The 20,115-nt window shown below is 34.8% G+C and overlaps 1 protein-coding gene across 1 annotated transcript in view; it reads left to right on the forward strand.

The window, feature by feature from the left end:
- Positions 1 to 20,115, forward strand: part of ADGB (androglobin) — a 119,974-nt gene that overhangs the window by 20,888 nt on the left and 78,971 nt on the right. The window contains exons 4-10 of the mRNA XM_050893243.1: positions 2,107 to 2,199; positions 4,508 to 4,579; positions 5,871 to 6,059; positions 9,564 to 9,703; positions 11,006 to 11,092; positions 12,758 to 12,969; positions 14,573 to 14,701. Of these exons, the coding sequence (XP_050749200.1) occupies positions 2,107 to 2,199; positions 4,508 to 4,579; positions 5,871 to 6,059; positions 9,564 to 9,703; positions 11,006 to 11,092; positions 12,758 to 12,969; positions 14,573 to 14,701 (922 nt within the window). The remainder of the gene's footprint in view (positions 1 to 2,106; positions 2,200 to 4,507; positions 4,580 to 5,870; positions 6,060 to 9,563; positions 9,704 to 11,005; positions 11,093 to 12,757; positions 12,970 to 14,572; positions 14,702 to 20,115) is intronic.

Below are 20,115 nucleotides of genomic sequence, written 5' to 3' on the forward strand. Positions count from 1 at the left end.
ATATTGTACCCCTATGGGGCCAAAGTACTCTTTTGAGAGAAGGTATAGGTTCTGTACTGAATGCTGCCATCAACTTGACAGGTAAATAGTTTTCCTTTGTGTCTTCCTTCTGTTCCATTACCACATTTGGTGTCTTTGGGCTGTACTCTAAACATTTATCTAGCACTAATCTTTTAGGTCTGCCAGACATTATTATAATAGATAAAATTTTAAAATAATTGTAACTGAAAATCTTTTTTAGCACAAGACGCATTCTGAGGTGTTTACTGGACCATTCAGTTCTTCAGCCACAAGCTATATGAAACATTGCTCTTTTTACATCTTTAAAGGAGTTGTTAAATATGTCGGTCACAGCAGATGAATTTACAGATCTAAAGAATTTTCTAATGTAGCCTCTTTTGGTCCAAGCAGCTAGCCAGAATTCAACATTGTATAGGGTATTTCAGTTAGAAACAGAATTAGTGATGGCATCTAGTACCTTTGAGTACTCTTAGAACATGAATATCAACAATCCTATTTTCTTGTGTGGGAAAAGGAATCAATCGGAAGTGATCTCTTTCCCTGTAACACTAAAGCTCTTTTACCAAGCACCCCTACACAATAGCCTCTCTTAGAGCAGTGCAGTGTGCTGCTGAGACTGTGCATTTGACCTTGTCTGTTTCTCTTGGGCCTGTTTCTTGCCTGTCCTTCCTGTAGAACTTGTGGTTGAGGCTCCTGTCCTTAGAGCATGAACCCCTGAGAGCTGGCGGTTCTCTCTTATAGCCACCTTAAATAAAAGATAAGTTAAACCTGATTTTACCAAGTTTAGCTGAACCTACAATGTCCTTCTTCAAAGTATTTTTGCACTTGAAAGGTGTGTATCTCTGGTTTTTTTAGTGTTTCTTTGCGTAGTGTTATGTCATTCTCACCTGCCTCCTTTTTCTGGTTTATCTAGTGTTTAAGTGCTGAAATTTGCTGTTACACTGTGTAGTCAGGGTTGGATGTCTCTGAACACAGAATATAAACTCTGTTAATACAGTTCTGTATGGTCCAGGCTACAAGGCTTCCTTTAAGCTTTCAGAAAAATAAGTATTCCTAAAAGGTTCTTTTTTCCCCCCCAACTTATCTTTCTTCCTTCAGGTACTTGAAATAGTTTGTTGCAGATTGATGTGTTGAAGGAACTTACACAAAGAAACAAACAAAAAAATGCGGGGAAAATACAATTTTGGAATCTTTGGTTTGTGTTTGTGTTCGGTTTTTATGCTTTTGTAATGTATTTTCTTTTGCCTTCCTTTAATCAGTAAGTACTCAAAGTATTGTAGCTTTTTGTTCCCAGAAACTCTGTTGTTTGGTCTGTAGAAGATAAATAGAGTACATTGTGGACTGTGAAACACACAGAAATGTATAATATGCCTAAAAGCTATTTAAAATTCCAGGCACAAATAAAAAGCATTAACGGTGTAACTGATTGTTTTCTCAGTCAGCACGAGCAGTGTCAGAGGCATCTCCTCATCCTACGTTGTGCTATTAAGTAAACAGATATCATATATCCTGATGCCTTCTGTTCACACGGAGGATACGTATCACTTTGGAAATGAAAGTTTGAAAATTATATGAGAGACTCTCTTTAATAGGCTAATTCATGATGCTATATAATTATAGCGCTCTTTGGCAGTTTTAAATGTGTGGAACCTGCTTTGTTTGTGTCTAAATATTGCTTTAGATATTTACTTTCAGTCTTCAATTTAAAAAGCTTTAGAAGTAAGTGAGTTTGAAAAAGTACTTAGAAACAACTTGGTAGAAGAGTGCCTGACTTAAAAGCTTAAACAGTTTTTTGGGAGGTTTTTCTGAAAGGAGGAAAAGAAAGAAAACATTTCATATAGACCTATTTATACAGTGCAGACCACATAGACTTCTCAGAACAATATAAGCAGCTTTTGTGCTGAATCTTCATTTTGGGCTTTGCACTCTTTTAGTTCAGTTATAGATACTATTGGTTCCTTTTTATGCTATTTTTCCCCTTAAGTGAATTACCGTGTGAACAATATATTATTTTAAATCTTGTGGAAGATACAATACTGTAATTAATAAAAATGTTCCATTTTTGTTCATGCATATTTTATGTAGCATGTCTTTGAGGATCCTGAAGGGAAAATAGAGTTGCCAGCATCCTTAAAAGTGCATTCATGGAAACGTCCACATGAGTTTTTAACAAATAAGGTAAGAAACAAGCAAGGTCATAATGAAAAAATGCTACCCGCCTAGTTATGTCACAAGTAGAGGAAAATTAGTAAAGGAAATTAGTTCAACAGATAAAACCCACTTGACCATGCATAGTCATCCTGTCCAGGAGACCATTGTACACCAAGGAGTCAGTGATCCATGTAACAGTTAACCTGTGCTGCGTGCATAGCTTGGCCTTGAGGCCTGCCTGGTGCTGGGCTTAATCCCTGGTCGCTGGATAAGCTCAGGCAGCTGATTGTAAGGGAGGAGCCTGCAGGCAGCTCCCATTTGTTACTGGCAACTACACCACCTATGTCTCCTTGCCTTTACCTAACTGCAGCAGCAAGTTCTTATGTGAACATCCTTTCTGTTTTACAGCAGAAATGATGAACAGAGTTGTTTTCTTGTAAGAAAATCCTGTAATAGCTCAAATCCTATCATAGCTCAATAGTACCAAAGTGGGGTAATCCTTTCTATGGATGGGATCTGCACAGAATGCTGCTCATGGATCAGAGGCCTGTTTGATACTGCACAACTTCGGTTTCCCAGTGTCTAAAAGGACAAGGTTATCTATAGTAATCCCTTTCTTTATAGTTAGCTCTAATAATAGCATTTTAAACGATACTCTACAGAGTCTGAGTGCCTTTCTTACCGGGATCACCATGGACCAGCACCTCCTGGTGCAAAATATCATGGTAGTGTATCCTCCCAAGTCTGCTCTGCTTTTTGACTCCACGTTCATTTAGAAGACACCTGGACAGAGAGATGCCTTTCTGTTTTTCTTTGTGTTCTTGTTTTCTCACTTAAAAATCAATGTAATGGCAAAACAAGTTCTGTTTGTTCCAACTAAGGCTTCTCTTGAGCAGGTATCTGAAGTAAACATCTATCCTGAAACCATGAATTAGCTTTACCAGAAATATAGTACTTTTTCTCACTTCAACTACTGTATTTCTCCACTCTGCATACAGAACGTGTCCACATCTTTCACAGTACTTGTCTGGAAGGTAACCATAACAGTTTAAAATTATGCAAAGCTCTTATTCAGTTTATTTTTAGAATTAATTGCAAAGAAAATAAACAGCCTACCATTTCAAAGGTTAGCGTTCTCCAATGCTGTTGCTAATCTAAGTTTTAAAGCGTTTTTGCTTCAGATGAAATGCTGAAGTTTTAAAACACTTTGACTACCCTTCCAACTTTTTCAGGGTTGTCAGTTTTCCTTTTGTCAGCTTGTCAGTTCCATTTTTTATTAACTAGACACTAAACAGGTCCAAGTTTAATTTGTTAATGAAGGAGAGGGGGAGGTCAGGGAGTAATTGACAAGACCAAAAGATTGGATGAGAAACGCTGCCAAAATGCATAAACTGAGTAGAGGTATCTGAAAGATGAGGGCAAGAGAGCTGGCAGCCCAGAAAGCCATGGAAACATGTATCTGTATTAAAAATAGCTTTTAAAGTCTATCTTCAGAGCACTATGAAGAAAGCATTTGTTTTCTTTAAGACCTGATTAAAACTTTGATGCTTGTTTTGGTTCAATGTATTGTGAATAAAGAAGCTATGATTACTAGAAATTTTATAAAAGTTGTTAAAAATTAATCTAAATGTTAAGTGATGAAAGGCTATTAAGATGATATATGTTGCTACCTAATCTATTAGAAACTATACAAGAAAGCGTAAACAAACCTATTTAGTGTGGTAAGCAAAGAATCAAGCAATGATCACCAATACATGATGAGAGGCACAGCTATATTTAGTTCAATAAACTACAATCCTAGTATGTTATTTCTAAACTGCTTACAAAAAGAAAACAGACTTTATAAACAAGTAATAGTCGTCCAGACTATGTAATACAGTCAAAGGTTTGATAAAGTCGGTGTTCATACTGACAATACCACTATCTAACTGACCATGAGGAAGCAAATCCCTTTGAATCTTGGTGGGGGGCCAAGAAAATCTCAAAGTATGAGACAGTGTTATGATCATGATTTAAATGCAGAACTGCAAATATTAGGAACAAATTGAGGGAATCTCAATTTACTTATGTAATTATTTCTTTTGATACTCTTTAAATCTCCTGGTAAAAATAATGATTTTTTTAAAATTCTGAACATCTGCATTTTAAGACATTTTTATTAAGAAATACCAAAGCAGCTACAAGATTTGCAAACTGATGGCCTTTTGTTTGCAAATGTCTAGTGAATGTTTGCCAAATGTCTAACATTTGTATGTCACTACTGTTAAACATTAGTGTTCATTTATTTTTTTCCAGATAATTTAGCTATGGACTTAACTAATTTACTTTCTCCTAGATTCCTGTGGTTGTCAAAAATGAAACCTCATTTGACCTTGTTTCAGCAAATGAGCATATATTTTGTAGTGAGGTAGGTAGAAATACATTAATGTCCCTTTTAAAAAATATTTTCTTTCATTCTTTTTAACTCTTTATAACTTTTTGGATTTCACTCCAGATTTCTACCATGAAGAAATAAGTGGTGACAAATTTTTTAAGTGAAAAAACAATGATGGGAATAAAATGGCAAGAAATCATCTAGATTTGTATAATTAGTGTTTACCTTTTTTAGAATTAGAAAAATTAAATCAATGATGGTAAGAGATTTTCCAAAAACTTTTTTTTTTTTTTTTTTTTAGAATATACAGTCTATGAACTACGCAGATTATTACTGGATAATATTCTCTAAAGATAAGAGCAAATAAAAGCTATATTAGAAAGGATTTATATTTTTCATTCAAGCTTTCCTGAAGTCATGTTCTTAGTGTGCCTGCATGTATGTGCAAATGTCTGTCACCTAGCCAGTCTTTTCCTTCTCTCCAGAGTTGAATAAATGTTTACTGAATTTCTACAGATCTACAGGGGAAAATATAAAGCAGGTAGAAACAAGGCATCTGAGTGCCTTACTGACTATAATATTACTTCATAATTTCTATTTCGTTCAGTGCTTCAATGCAAATTCAAAAGTCAGCACCAGAGAAATTGTATGGGAGGAAGCCACCAGAAAACAGATGATGTAAATTTTGCTGTCTACAGAACCACTAATTAATTTTATGGCAAGTTTCTTGTAGTAAAAGCTTATTCTCATTCTTGTTTATTTAAATCACTGTAACAGTCTGGTAATACTTGTGAAACTATAGCACACATCAGAAATTTGCATGTTAGAAAAACACATGCACTAAAGCATGATTAGTTAAAGCTTCTATTTTAAATTTAAAAAATTATTAACTACTTTTATTGATTTAGGATTGTTTTTTACTGAGTACAAATAACAAGTATTAAAGCCAACGGTGATTTTTAGAAGCTGTATCTAGTAATAAGCAATTAAACAAGTGACAGTTCACAAGTCCTGTAACATAATTTATTTTGAAATCATACATCCTCTTATTTCTTTGGTAAATGATGAACAGCATAATTTATATTGTGCCTTTACTTAGTTTCATGAGGTTTTGTGTTATTGTAGATAGATATTATGATGATTTTAAGAAAAGTTGTACCAGTGAAATTAATTTTTCATGAAACCATAGCTTTACTTTTATGTCACTTCTTCATTTAAAACAGGATCTTTTTTATTCTTTGATCATTATAATATAACTTGATTTTATTTTTCTAAAAGATGTAAGTTGAAAAAAATTTTTTTTTCTATTTTTCTCTGTTTTCAGCTGATGAGATGGATTATAAGTGAAATTTATGCAGTCTGGAGGATATATAATGAAAAGGCCTTAACTAATGGAACATCCACACTTTTTTGGAAACCATGGGAACACATTTATGCCTTATGTAAAGCTACCAGAGGACACATGCCGCTGTACAATAGCTATGGAAAATACATAGTGAAACTTTATTGGATGGTGCGTACTTCCCTCTAACAATATATAAATATTATGCAGCTAGCATGGCAAATTTTAATGGTTAGGGTATTTATTGTTATTGAAAAGATATGGATTTGTAGGAGTAGAAGCATTGACAAATTGTTGATGCATGTTAATAAAAATGCCTTTTACAGTTCATATGATTTCTGTACAACTTAGAACTTGATAAATGTTTGAGTTATTGAGTTATTACTTGAAAAGGCAATATTCTTTTTTTGTAGATTTTGTAGAATTTTGCTGATTGCTAGGAGATTTTTTTTTCTCTGGGCATTGCAACAAGATGCTACATTTGAGTTCATTTGTTTATTACATTGTAGAAAGAGGATCCAATAATGGCAGTTGCTAATGTTTTATATGTTCAAACTATCTATTGAAATAACTTTTCTGATACTTGTGACATTTTTTTGTGTGTCAAACAGCAGTTTTCAATGTCATTCCTTAGCCCAAAGCACAATTTCAATACATTTGACAGAAAAGAATTGGTTCATTCTTTATCATATAGTGAGTGATTAAAATAATGTTGATTTAAGAAGTCATTAATTTGCACCATTTGCGGTTTCTTTGATCTGCATGTGATACTTTACATCCTATTTTTACAGGGTTTGATTTCTAAATCACGTGTCCTCTTATGGTCCAATGTAAACTGGTTTTGATTTGGCACATTTACAGAAATTTTCTTTCTTTTGTTTCTTTCCTATACTTTTTTGTTTTATGAAAGTACTTCTTGTTGACATTTTTGGGGTTTTTTTACTCTGTGTCTCAAAAAGTTATGACAATACTAAGCATCATATATATGTGCTACCTGAATGGAAATTCTTTTTACCACTTGAATTCTCAGTGTTGGTTTGCTTTTACTAAATAAGAAGGTATGTTTCATTTCATTTTTGCTAGAGAGAAGAATATGAAGACTGATTGTGAGGTTTGCACTGCACTACAAACTGTATGATTTAAATTCTCACAGTAACATTTACCCCATTTTTGTTTCAGTCTTAATTTCATTTGCTGATTTTTTTGGTGCGTGCATTAATTGTTTTGAAATAATAGTAAAAATATTTCTGTTCCTCTGTTGTGAATGATAGAATATGGTGGTTTGATGCAAATGTTTAGTAGAGTCAGACAAGTGGCCCACACCTCTGGTGTATTAGGATTAATAATGTTTTTTATTGTTTAAGTAACTCAGTTGACTGACTTTACAGAGCTATTTGTATCCAATTGTATTTAAAGGTGATTAAAGACTTCCAGTGTGAGGACCATTTACTGAAGATGTACTGGTAAAACCAAAACATCCCATGGAGTTTCTAAAGATAACGGACAATAACTTCTTAGCGCATTTTACAGTCAACAGGGAACACTTAATTTAATATTGAACCTCATGCTGATAAACAAAGAAATAATCATTGACCTAGAAGTTAGAAGTTGTCTGTGTTGTTAGGGTTATTCCGGTTACATTTGTCTTTTGCAAACAGAATATGTTACAAAACACTAAGATGTATAACTGACCCTATTAAACTTCCAGTTGCCCAAACTTGAGAATATTTTTGACGCAGTCAGTTGGAAACATAAAGTAGGAAGTGTTAATGAAAACTCAAAGGCATCCCATTGGACTTCTAAAAAGAATTCATGGAAACAGAAAAAGTTATACTTAAAAAAGGAAACAAAACCTAAAAAAGAATGTGTAAAAGCTTTTTTTAAAAAAAAGTGAAAATCAACGCTCATGAATACAAGTGAGAAACTGTCTGCTAAGACAATGCAGACAGCTGATTAAGCAGCCCAAAGGTGCTAATGAAATTTAAGTTGATAATAGTATTGATATACAATGTTTAAAAACAGGCTATCGCAAGTTACTGATAATAAAAACATAAACAGCAAGGTTAAGAAAAAAAACACCAACAAGCAGTTATTCAATGAATATTTCTTCTGTGCATTGAAAGGCTGAAAGAGGTATATCTGTTCCTTGGCACACTGTGAATTGAAGAAACATAACCATCCCTAACAAAGCAGGTTTAGAGGCTTCAGCTGCTCAAATTAAACATTTTCGTATCAGTAGATCAAGGTAAGCTATAGACATATTCAGGGTGCCTGCTTGAGATACCTGCTTTAGGCATCACCACACCAACTGTCTCCAGCAGCAGAATTTAAGTAGATGAATTTAGGTAGTGAATTGGTCTGTTATTGTCAATGGGGATAGGTGTGGGTTTTTTCCAAAGGTGATGAAGTTGTCTCATGTACTGAGTGAGGAGCTATCATCTGAATTAGTCAAACAAACATTCAGCGTTTCTGAGAGTTTTTGTTTCTTATCCTGGAAATATGGGTATTTGTTACACTCGGTCATTTTGTGTTGTTTCCTATAGTGTTTTATAAGATACAATCTTAATGCTTTCCAGGACACTAACCACTGCAGCCAACATGCCCAGGTAGTTCTTGGGAAGCAAGGGGGACTGCTTATATCACAAGTATTTTCCAGACTAAGGCCTTAAAGAGGCATTTACAAAACTGATATCTTAGTTAAGCCTTTTTTTTTAATGATTACTGTTTCTCAGGCATCTGTCATGGCAACTGAAGAAACAGCAATGAATGCATGCACATGATGGGCTACGCATATGAGAGGAAATTCATTTGGAAATAGCTGCAATTAGATTAATCTCTGAAATAAATAAGTCACAGCAGTAATAAAATGATATGAATACTGTGTCGTGGTTTAACCCCAGCCAGCAACTAAGTACCATGCAGCTGCTTCCCCCTCCCCCTTCCCAGTGGGATGGGGAGGAGGATTGGAAAAAAAAAAAAAGGTAAAACTCGTGGGTTGAGATAAGAACAGTTTAATAACTAAAGTAAAATAAAATATAATACTAACTGAGAATAGTAATAATAATATAATAATAGTAATTGTAATGAAAAGGAATGCAACAACAAAAAAAAAGAGAAATAAAACCCAAGAAAAGACAAGTGATGCACAATGCAATTCCTCACCACCCACTGACTGATGCCCCAGCAGCAATCCGCCCCTCCTGGACAACTCCCCCCCATTTATATACTGGGCATGACATTCTGTGGTATGGAATACCCCTTTGGCTAGTTCAGGTCAGCTGCCCCGGCTGTGCTCCCTCCCAGCTCCTTGCACACCTGCTTGCTGGCAGAGCATGGGAAACTGAAAAGTCCTTGGCTTAGGATAAGCACTACTTAGCAACAACTAAAACATCAGCGTGTTATCAACATCATTCTCACACTAAATCCAAAACACAGCACTGTGCCAGCTACTAAGCAGAGAATTAACTCTATCCCAGCCGAAACCAAGACATACTGTTTCCATGTTTCTCAGATATTATATGAGAACTTATTTTAAAACCATCTGTAATGTAAATCAAATTACAGTAGAATTCGGTTCTTGGGAAATTGTTAAAAGTTCTCTTACATACATGTTCTGTTTCCAGCCCACAAACTCAGTGTTTTCTTTCTTCTTTCCTCCTCCTCCCTCTATCATAGGGATGCTGGAGAAAGATCATCGTGGATGACACTATGCCTTTCAATGAAGAAGAGAATTTGTTACTACCAGCTACAACCTGTCAAATTGAACTTTGGCCAATGTTGCTGTCCAAAGCTATCATTAAGCTGGCAAATACTAGGTATGTTTAGTCATCTCACTTTCAGTTTGTTTTGTGAAGTCACATGGAATTTGCAAAAAGTTGTTTTAGTGTACATGGGAAATATATTTTGCTAAAAATTTTGTAATGACAAATATACACTTTTCTGAAAGCTGACACCGTAAATCAGTAAAGCAAAATCCCCTGTAGCTACAGAAGGTGCAGTGTTTCCTTTTTAGATGTGTTTGTAAATCTATGCACAGAAAACTTTGCAAAGAAACTGGAGTACTCTCCCTGTTTGCTTTATCTTTTTGCCATTATTCCTAAAAAGCTTCACATGTGGTTTTCTGCCAAATGGAAATGTCCAAGAAGTTTTAACGAAGTTTTAATTGTCAGCCTTAACCAGTATTGACTTAACCAGTATTGAAAATAGAGTATTGTAAGCTACTTTGGATGCTTTTCCTACAGTTCTGCTGTTGTGGGCTGTATGGTGATCCACTTCCCTAAAACTGACCTGGAAAGTAGAAGGTGGCCCATGGTGCAGTGATTGACAATTATGGCCACAGGTTCCTATGAGATGAGCAATGAACACCAAGTGTTTAAATGACTAAGCTTCAGAAGAGAATTCAAAACACTGATCTGGGTAGTCAAGCTTCCCTGTTCTGGTCATATCAAGTTATGTTTGTCAGAAGAGTGATCTAAAGTACTTCTACACAGGCTAGGGAGTTGCCTAGAGCTGCCCATTAGGAAGCTCTGTTTGCAGGAACGTGTTTGAAATACTGCCTTTCTCCAGAGCAGAAGGGTTAGTCATGGCCAAGTGCTGGCACCTTTAGCCTTGGTCCTCTCAGGATCTACAGATGGAAATCTCTCCAGAGAGTAGGAGACTGTATCAATTTGAAAGAGTGGAGTGTGGTACACTGGAAATACAGCCAACTAGTGCATAATAACCTGGGAGTTAGAGCAGCTGCTCAGGAAATGGAAGTTCTAGATTCATATCCCCGTTCTAGCATGAGGGATTTCAAACCCACATTTCCAACCCTGCAAAAAGAGGCTTTACTGTGTGCAAGTATACATAGTATGCTTGCTAACAATTTTGAAACTATACCATTGTACTGGAGGGAACACTAAAATAATGGGCCTGATGCAACGGCATAAAAGCAAATTTGACTTTGTAGGCTGGTAGTCAACAGTGGTTTGGAAAACTAAAATTGCAAGTAATGACTTGTGTTTCAGCAAGCTATTTTGTTTGTGTATGGTCTTGCTCCAGAAAGCAATATAGACTACAGAGTTTACTGTGAGTTGGTTATATTATAATTCTGTATAATGTCTGCTTTTGTCTTATAGTATACATGAAACTGGAAAAAGAGAGATGGAGGAATTTACAGTTCTACATACACTAACTGGATGGATACCAGAAGTTATTCCTCTCCAGTAAGTTCTTCTATTAAACAATTTACATATTTGTTGTTTAATATTTAATTCTATAAGACATTATGAAAAATAAAGCTGAGCCCTAAAAGTCCTTCAGCATCAATTTTGGGAAGTGTACGGTTTTTAATTTTGGCACTTGAGAAATGTGCCTTCAAGGAATGCAATTTTATTATGTTTTTCTTTCTAGGTCATACAGTTGTTTCTAAAGCTATTTATCATGTTAAGTTGATGCCTATTCTTTATAAAATTAATTTATTTTTAACTAATATTAAACACTGTGGTGAAAACAGGGTTAGAGAAATCTGTTTCATCTAGTATACAGATACAAAATGTCTGGCAGTAATAATAATAACTTCATATCTGAATGTACTATAGAAAGTATGCATCATGAATTTGGAAGTAATCAACTTCAGCTAGTATGGTCTTTTCACCTTTTAAATTGAAACAGTTGGTATACTTTTATTTCCAACCAAAAATAGTATTTCCAAGCTATAATAACATTTTTCTTGTTTCCTGTGTGTTTTAAGTCCGTTTTGTGGTTTTAAAGAACAGACATTCTAATTTTCCAGCTTGACATTCTTTTTACTGAATGAATGACCGGGATACAGGCACTAAATATTTAGACTTTTTTTTTAAATTACACTTTTTTGCCTTTTGATGTATACTTTCTAATGAATACATAGATAATAAATAGTTTTAGTTTATATGTAGTTTATTTAGGCATAATTGTTTATTTATAACTGTATTTCAGTATTAAATAAGTTCAGTCAAAGGCTATTTTAGCCCTTATTTCAGCAATTTTTATATCCCAAGCTATGCTTGCAATTTAGGTTTTCGATATATTTGTGTCTTACAGTAGTGTGCATGTAGCCCATGGACTTAGAAATCTAAGTAACCTAAATTTTGTTTCTTTCTGTCGTTAGTTTTACAACTGCAACAGCAGAAAACACTGTTCACGACTGGCACTTACTGCATATATATTATATTCTGGAATAAGAAAATGTGAATACCACAGAGTCTTTGCAACAGTAGTATAAGATGGCTTTAGCTCATTGTACAATCAATTTTTTTTTTTTTTAAAGGTTGCATGCAGTTAGCTTGCATGAAGCTTTTTCATGGCCCTGAATGATTCATTCAGTTTTAGATTATTTTTGGAATCACTGAGTTTCTGTGGAGAACCAGTATGGCTGCAACTGTCATGGCATATCAAAAAGCTGTTGTAGCTGGTGGAATCAGTGGAAGAGGCATGGAACTACCTGTGCTGAAACAGTTAGGAAAACCTAGTTTGGAAGTACCTTTGAGAAAGTTTTTAATGTACAGAGCCAGAATCAAGTTATTATATGGTGTAGTTGCAAAGCGATGTGCAAATTTCCCTGCCGCAACTTTTATCTACTAAAAAGCTTTAGAAAGGATGCTTTATTTACATACTTCTCTAACCACCAGCTCTTTATGGGTCTGTCCATAATCTGTCTCTTAACAAATTGGCTGATACACAAAATCAGGCAAGTGTGTTTTATTTACTAAAATAACCCAGTAACTTTTCTAAGAGTTGGACTGTCAGTTGTAGTATAGTGTTGTCTAAATGAAAATCACACTTTCTTTTCTTATTGCAAATATCATTATCATTGACATATACATGTGTTTGTTTGTTTGTTTTTTTTAAAGGCCTGGATACTTGGACAAAGTCTGGGGCTTTTTGAAAGAGATTGTGCCAGAATTCAAGTTGCCAAATAAGAAAACTCCAGAACTTGATAACCCTCAGTCAGATACAAAACCTAAAGAGACCAAAGTTTCAGAGTTAAAAAATGAAGTTTCATCTGTGAATAAGCAGTCAGATAAACCTGAGAAAGCAGAGAAAGCTGATAAAATTGGCAAAGGTCTGTAATTTTAGGTAGTATTATCTTTGTAGGGCAAGCATAAATAAAGTTAGCATAACCTCTGGCTTTGAATTTGTATGTCTTTTTTATGCCACATGCAACTCTGTGGGTTTGTTGTTGTTTTACTGAACTTGTTGCAATGGTGTAAATTCAAAAAAGTTTTGTTTTAAATATAGATCTCATTAGAAGCAGAACTAGTCTCTTATTTTATGAAAACAGCTTCATTTTATGACAGAGATTTTTTCAGCTCTGTGTCACAGCCATTTCTCTAAAGACTGGTTCCTTGCAGAGGGATAACAATCAGAGAGGTTAGTTTCCCCAAAGGCAACACTGCTCTGACCATCAATAAATTATATGTTTCATAATGAATGTTACAAAGCGTGATTACCTACAGAGGGTTCTGACAAGTATATTTTAATGTCTACCTGTATTTTTATTTATAGCAACTTCTCTGTTTATGCTACTACGTATAGATATTAATTTTCTTCAAGAGCTACTAATCCTATTTACATTTAAATGAAAAAACTTAGGTTTAGAAACTTATTTGTTCCAGTATATTATTCTTCAATGTTTATATTTGAGACTGAGTTTTCTTAGTTGCTCTTTTTAACTTGATGGATGGATGCAATTTCACAACACTTCTAATGTCTTTGTAAGGTACAAATCATATACTAAAATTTCTATTTCTTCCTAGATTTTCAGAAAAATCCCTGCCTTCCCCACTTTGAATCCCAAATTCTATGTCCTAATGTCAAAAGTGTTATAAAAATGTTAGACGAGACCAGGCTGAGGGGGTATTGTCTCTTCTTAGGAATTCTTGCTAATTCTTTTATGACCCACCCACCAGCATAGTAGATATTTCAAAGTTTGGAATGGACATGCACAGGGATGCAGCCACTGGGAATAGCACTATCATTCATCCAGCAGGGTGCTGTAATTTATTCTCAGAAAACTTTGTAAATTTAATCCTGCCTAAGACTTAGAAGTTCTATTAGTAACTGACACAGCTAAGAATCAGGAAAGCATTATGTTACGATTCAGCTCTGTAATCTCCAACTCTGAGGCTACAAGCTCTGTTCAGATGCTCTATTAATGTTTGGGATTTTTTTCATTAGAAATGTGTTTTCCTATAGTCTAAGTTCTAAGGCTTGAAAGAAGGTTCTGACTGTGGGAGACTTTCTTCTTTCGTGTCCATTGGGAACCTATGCCTCATCTATGTTAGATTTTTTTGGAAATTACTGATGCACAGGAGCAAGGATATGAAGAAAATATTTGACACAGTGCCAGGAATTCAGGAATTCCAAACATTACAGTAGGGACATGAGAGTTGTGCACTAACTGGAAGGTGGGACCGAAGCCTTCCTGGCCATTTCTCAGTAAATCTGCATTTACATCTTAAGAATTATTTTTTATTTTTTATTTTTTTTTAAACTGAATGACAATAGTTCTTTATTGTATCTCAACTCTTCTGACTTGGAATAGTTCATGGTTGATTTTTTTTTTAAATTTATCTAAAATGTCATTCAAGCATTTACACAGTATGAGACTTTATGACTGAAATTTTGTATCTGAAAAAAAATTCAATCTTTATTTTGCTTAATAGAAAAACCAGAGCAGAGAGAAATCGGAAAGAAGAAAAGCAGAGAAGGAGAAAAAGAAAAAAACAAGTTAGCACTTCAGTCTTCACAAATGTTGGCAGAAGCCCAATGTTCTCTTCAGGCCTTAACTGAAAGTAAGTCCTATTCTTTTGAAGCTAAAAATACAAACAGGAGATATATGTAAACCGAAGGGCTTTGCTTTTATTTGTTTTTGAACTTAATTGGGGGGAGGTTAAATATACTGATTTTTTTTAAAATTGCAGTTCTTTAAAGGCTGCATTACAGACTGAAGTAATTCTAACCTATTAAAATTGTGTAACTTATATTAAGAATAGTATTGCAGTACTTTGTGTTTGATGTCAAAAGGTAAAGTAAATCTGTGCAGAATATTTGGAAGTTGCTGGCCAGTCATGTAGGACCAAGATTTGTTCTAGTGGTAAACTGGTTTTCTGTATTAAGTTATTAGAGAGGAAGCTTTTTTTTTTTAATTTGTTCAATATCTACTTTATTCAGTAAATTGTGATTGGAAAAAGCAGGGATGCTTCTTTGTTGAAGAGCAGAGGGGCAGGAGGGGCCAGAAATATTCATTAGAATTCACTCCATGATTTAATTGTTTAATAAATTTGTTTCCTTTATCCTGGAAATATATCTCGATGAATTTATTTTTTGTATTGATACATTCATGATAGCATAAATATTAAGTAAATTCTTGCTTTGTGCATTTAAATTTAATTTAAAAAAAAAACAAAATACAGTTTAAACAAACCACAAGTAAATACTAATCGGTCAACTAATCAGTCAATAAGAAATGTCGTGCTTACTAGCATAAAATATAGAAAATCTTCATACCTGTACATTAAGCTGATTTGCTTTTGTCATTGCTTATATTTGCATACATGTAGCTTTTCCATATGGCTAGCAGAAGGAAACAATATTTATTAACTGAAATACTACCTAGTGGCAAATCAATAAGTAAGAATAGGTAGAGCATCTTTCTTTGGGGAAATAACTAGAAAGTAAAAATGTGTAAGAATGAAACTCACTATGTAAATCGGATTCCTGCTTCTTGATTTAAATCCTGATTAAAATTGGTGGTTTAAACAATTTTAATTTATATCAAGCCAATATTGCTGTTTATCATCAGCAAATATATTCATTTGAATTCCTACCTTATGTACTACTAAAGGAGTTAAACAGCAGTAAATTTTAAAATGTATTGCAGGAACGTAGTTTGCTTTAGTGGTAATAGTTGTGGAATAGGAAATGAGGCGTTTCACATGATTATAAGGAACGTGACTAGTACTCAAGCACGTCGTGGGGAAAAGAAAACAAAGGCGAAGCAGAAGGATCTAAGTGACGAATTCTAGAAATTGTGCGAAATGAGTGAAAGAGCATTAAAAATCATCAGGCAGTTTCCATATGAAAAACTACATGAAATTTTCATCTTTGTTCTGCCATTTAAAGCACAGGTTATGCTGTTTTCTGAAAGACAGTTAGTGGCCCGTGAAGAGGTTATTTAGAAAGATTATTAGTTCAGGGCTCGAATACAATGGTCAGAGAACTCTTTTATCCTAAGTTTGAACCAGAAAAGAGTTTTGAAAAAGGGTAAGAGGTAGATATCTCACTAATAAACTTGATAAGAATTTGAATAGAAGTAAATGTGGAGATTGTAAAGTCAGAGGCTGTAAGATATGGAGCAAATTTAAGATTATTAGACTGCAAGGAAAAAAAAAGAGAACTGCAATTTGAAATAATACTGAATTAAAATGCACTTTTGTTGTGAGATTGTAGCCACAAGAGAAAAAGCTTGCAGGCTTTATGAGACACATGGTCTGCAGAGAGTGGCCCGGGGCAGTAGAACCATTGTATTGCATAAGGTGACATCTGAAACTAGGGCTAGGTTCAAAGTTAGACTCCAGAGGCAGTAATTGTAAGAAGTCTCTGAATTGTTCTTGGGAATTTTGTAACAGTGACTTTACTTAGTGGAACAGCTTTTTTTCCTTTTCTTTTCTTTTTTTTTCCCTTTTTTTCCTTTTTTTTCTTTTTTTTTTTAATGTAGGTAGATTGAAAAGTATTTCATTTCCAGCACCATAAAAGTGCTTATTTCCCTACTGCAAGTTTTCACGCCACCTATTGAGTGTGAGGACTTTAAGGGAATTATTCTTCTTTCTGTGATAAATATGAATTATTTCTAAATAGGTATTTAACTACTCTTGATGCCGTTTATATTTTATTTCTAAAATGGCAAAACCTTTTGTATTCATTGTGTTGTATATTCATTACCTTATTTAGTTTCATACACATTGACATACCAGTTACTTCTAAGTATTCAGAAACTTCTCTTACAGGCTTTTGATTTTGTGTGGGTTATAATGTTGTGGTGGGTTGATGCTGTCTGGCAGCTAAGCCCCCACCCAGTCACTTGCTCACTCCCCACCAGTGGCATGGGGGAGTGAATCAGAAGGACTGAACCTCTTGCCCACCCCAAGCATACTCACTGGGGCAGCATAGTGAGAAACAGAAGGATTTAATGCTATGTGAGCTCTGCTCAGCAATAGCTGACACATTGGTGTGTTATCAACACTGTTTTGGTCACATATCTAAAACACAGCACCATACAGGCTACTCCAAAGAAAGTTAGCTCCATCCCAGCCAGACCCAAGACAAATGTATAAATACAGTTCCGAATCACTTGCGCACTCAGACCAATGCCTGCTGCACTCCCCAAATACAATAAGAGTTGCAGGATGCTTGAAGCATTGAACCTGTTTCTCTATTCCTCCTATTGCGTGGATCCAGCAGAATAACGAGCCCTTCACCTGATCAGTCAGGGCTCTTCCTGAGAGCAACCAGCTCTTTGGTCCTGTGGCTTATCAGCCAGCCAGTCCTCAGGAAGCTTTTGTACACAATTCATATGTTCCTACTGGCCCGTTTTAGCACACAGTCTGCACTTTTCCACTCATCAGCCTTTTCTTCTAGTAACTTTCTCCTTTCATACCTAGGGAGTCCATTCATTCCATAAAGGGTTTTTATGATCGTATGATATGAGCTACTTAGGCCCCTTGTTCCTATAAAGAGCCACCACTCCACTTTCCAGTTATGTTTCTAGACTAATGATTTTCCTCATAATTTCTGAACTCTTGGAAAGGGAATACTATTCCACTGGAGAGGGTGCTAGCCAGGAATACAAACCAGCCACTTATTTTTGCTAAGTCTCATTGTGCCTTGATACCAGTTTTGTAATTAGAGATAATAATATTTTCTGTGTCACAGAAGTGTTGGGAGACTATTACTATGTTTAAAAATTTCTGAAATCATACAAGTAGATCTGTAATGTTAACCATCGGAGTCAATGAGATACGTAACTGTAAAGTCCTTTTCATTTTCCTTTTGCCTGTTCAAAACAGTTTTCACTTATAAGTAGGGACCGAAGCCCACTATTTTGTTCTGGTTTTTCAAATGCATATTATCATTCTGCAATATTTATGTCAATTCTGAAAGGCACATAGGTTGTTTTTCTGAAGACTAAAAAAATACCTTCCAATAGGCAAAGCTAATCCATGCATAACACAACAGCAGAGGTTAACATATGAGCTGCACACCTGATAAGAAGGATATTGAAAGCCAACTGAAGTGTTTTGGAAAGTTAAAACTCAGCACCAGCTCTTGTTTGACAAATAAATATTTAAGAGAAACATTAAGTTATAGTGAGAAAATTCTTTGCTAGTCTTCAAAACCTATGATTTTTAAAAAAATAAAAACAGTTAAGAACTATTAAAACCAACATTTTTCATTCCCAGCCTTTCTTTTTAAGTGGCTGGATATATATATTACATGGATCAATTCAAATGATACTTTCCCTTCTCCCAGGGACTGAAGCATTTGTTCAGGTTGTGTAGTACTCACTCTCTGTAAATGAATTTGCAAAGCCACAAATATGAAACATAAGCAGCTACAAGGACTCAGAAAATTTTAACAAAGCACCGCAGAATTCTTAAATCCACACTGATGGATATAAATAATAGACTTTGCTGAATCTGTTTTGTTGTACCATATGTTATAACATTTTTATCTAATAATACAATTTTATCAAGGCTATCAGTTTTAAATAGTTCCCCCAGATGCTGAATTCACGCTAATCAACAGTACACTTGGTGGCAAATAATTTGCATACATCCTCCTCATTTTTTGTACGGTGATAAAGAATCAAATCATATATTATTTTTAAAAGGTGCTGGCATAATGTATAAAATCTTTCTAGCATTGTAATAGTATTATTAAAGTGAATATGCTGTGTCTGGTTCATCGTTTGCATGCTCTAATAATTTGTTCATTGCTGTTTATTGTCTGCCCTGCAGACATTTTATTTCACAACCCAGCTGGACTGAGTATGACAGCTTTACATTCCACCTGGTATTTGATTAAATACTTTTGTTTGAGAAATACTTCTCACAAGCAATGAGATAGGTGTGCTTTGTGGCACGTACTGTTCTGTAATGTGCAGGACATCATAGCTACTACTGCCGTATTTGTAACAGATCAGATATGTCAGTAGGGACTAAGATCAAACCTAGATTATAGCCTTGCTTTTGAATAAGTTGAAACCCACAGCTAACACAAGAGCTGTGGTTAACATGGGAATCACAAGCATGCAGTGAGAAATATTAAGAATCCACTGGAAAGTGACTTACCATGAGCTTATATTTAATTGAGTAATTGAATTTCTGAAAGAATATTTAAGATGCAGAGATATCTTACTGCTTTAAGAAAAAAACATTGCATACCTTTTAAACAAATGGATTTTAAATCTGATAAATTGTATTTTTCAGCCACTTGCCTATCTTTCCTTTTCCTTTTTTTTCCCTTTTCTTTTCCTTTCCCTTTTTTCTTTGTATGCAGACAGCGTTGTTTTATTCCATTTCACAGAAAATTTCACAGCAAATACCTATTCTTATTCTTAGAGCAACCTCCAGTTGAATACTTACTAAACATAGGAAGCAATTATCCTATATTTGAGCTGGAGCTGAAGGGAAAAAAGACAAAACATTCTGATGAAAAACAGTTGTCACAACCTGTATACTGAAATCCTGTCTTCACATGCTTTCTTAGATGACTAAGGAAAAATAGAGACAAATAGATATCCTTCTTTTTGAGCTTTTAGGTCAAACCACAGACCTATATTTCTAGTATTATATTTTTTAGACTTTTAATTTCCCTTCAGCATGAGTGAACTGGCTGTCAGCCAGACAGCCTTGGTTTCTCTTTATCATTCAGGAATTAACAATGGCTTCTTTCACAGATACAGGTATGAGATGATTGCGTGGTTGCCTAGTGCAACAGATTTCTAGGGGTAACAAAGTGAACGTGCCCCTGCTTTTATGCCTTGCCTATGGCAGAATTACAGGAAAACAAGCTTCTGTAAGGCGTGTGGGATAAGAGCTATGGGGTCACCCCCTCACACTTTCTGAAGCAGCCATCATTACCTCCATTTTTCCATCTCCTTGACAGAAGTAAGAGCAGTAACCCTGGTTTACAAGCACTCTGTTTC

This window comes from Gymnogyps californianus, chromosome 3 (assembly GCF_018139145.2).
Source record: "Gymnogyps californianus isolate 813 chromosome 3, ASM1813914v2, whole genome shotgun sequence".
NCBI classification, from domain to species: domain Eukaryota; kingdom Metazoa; phylum Chordata; class Aves; order Accipitriformes; family Cathartidae; genus Gymnogyps; species Gymnogyps californianus.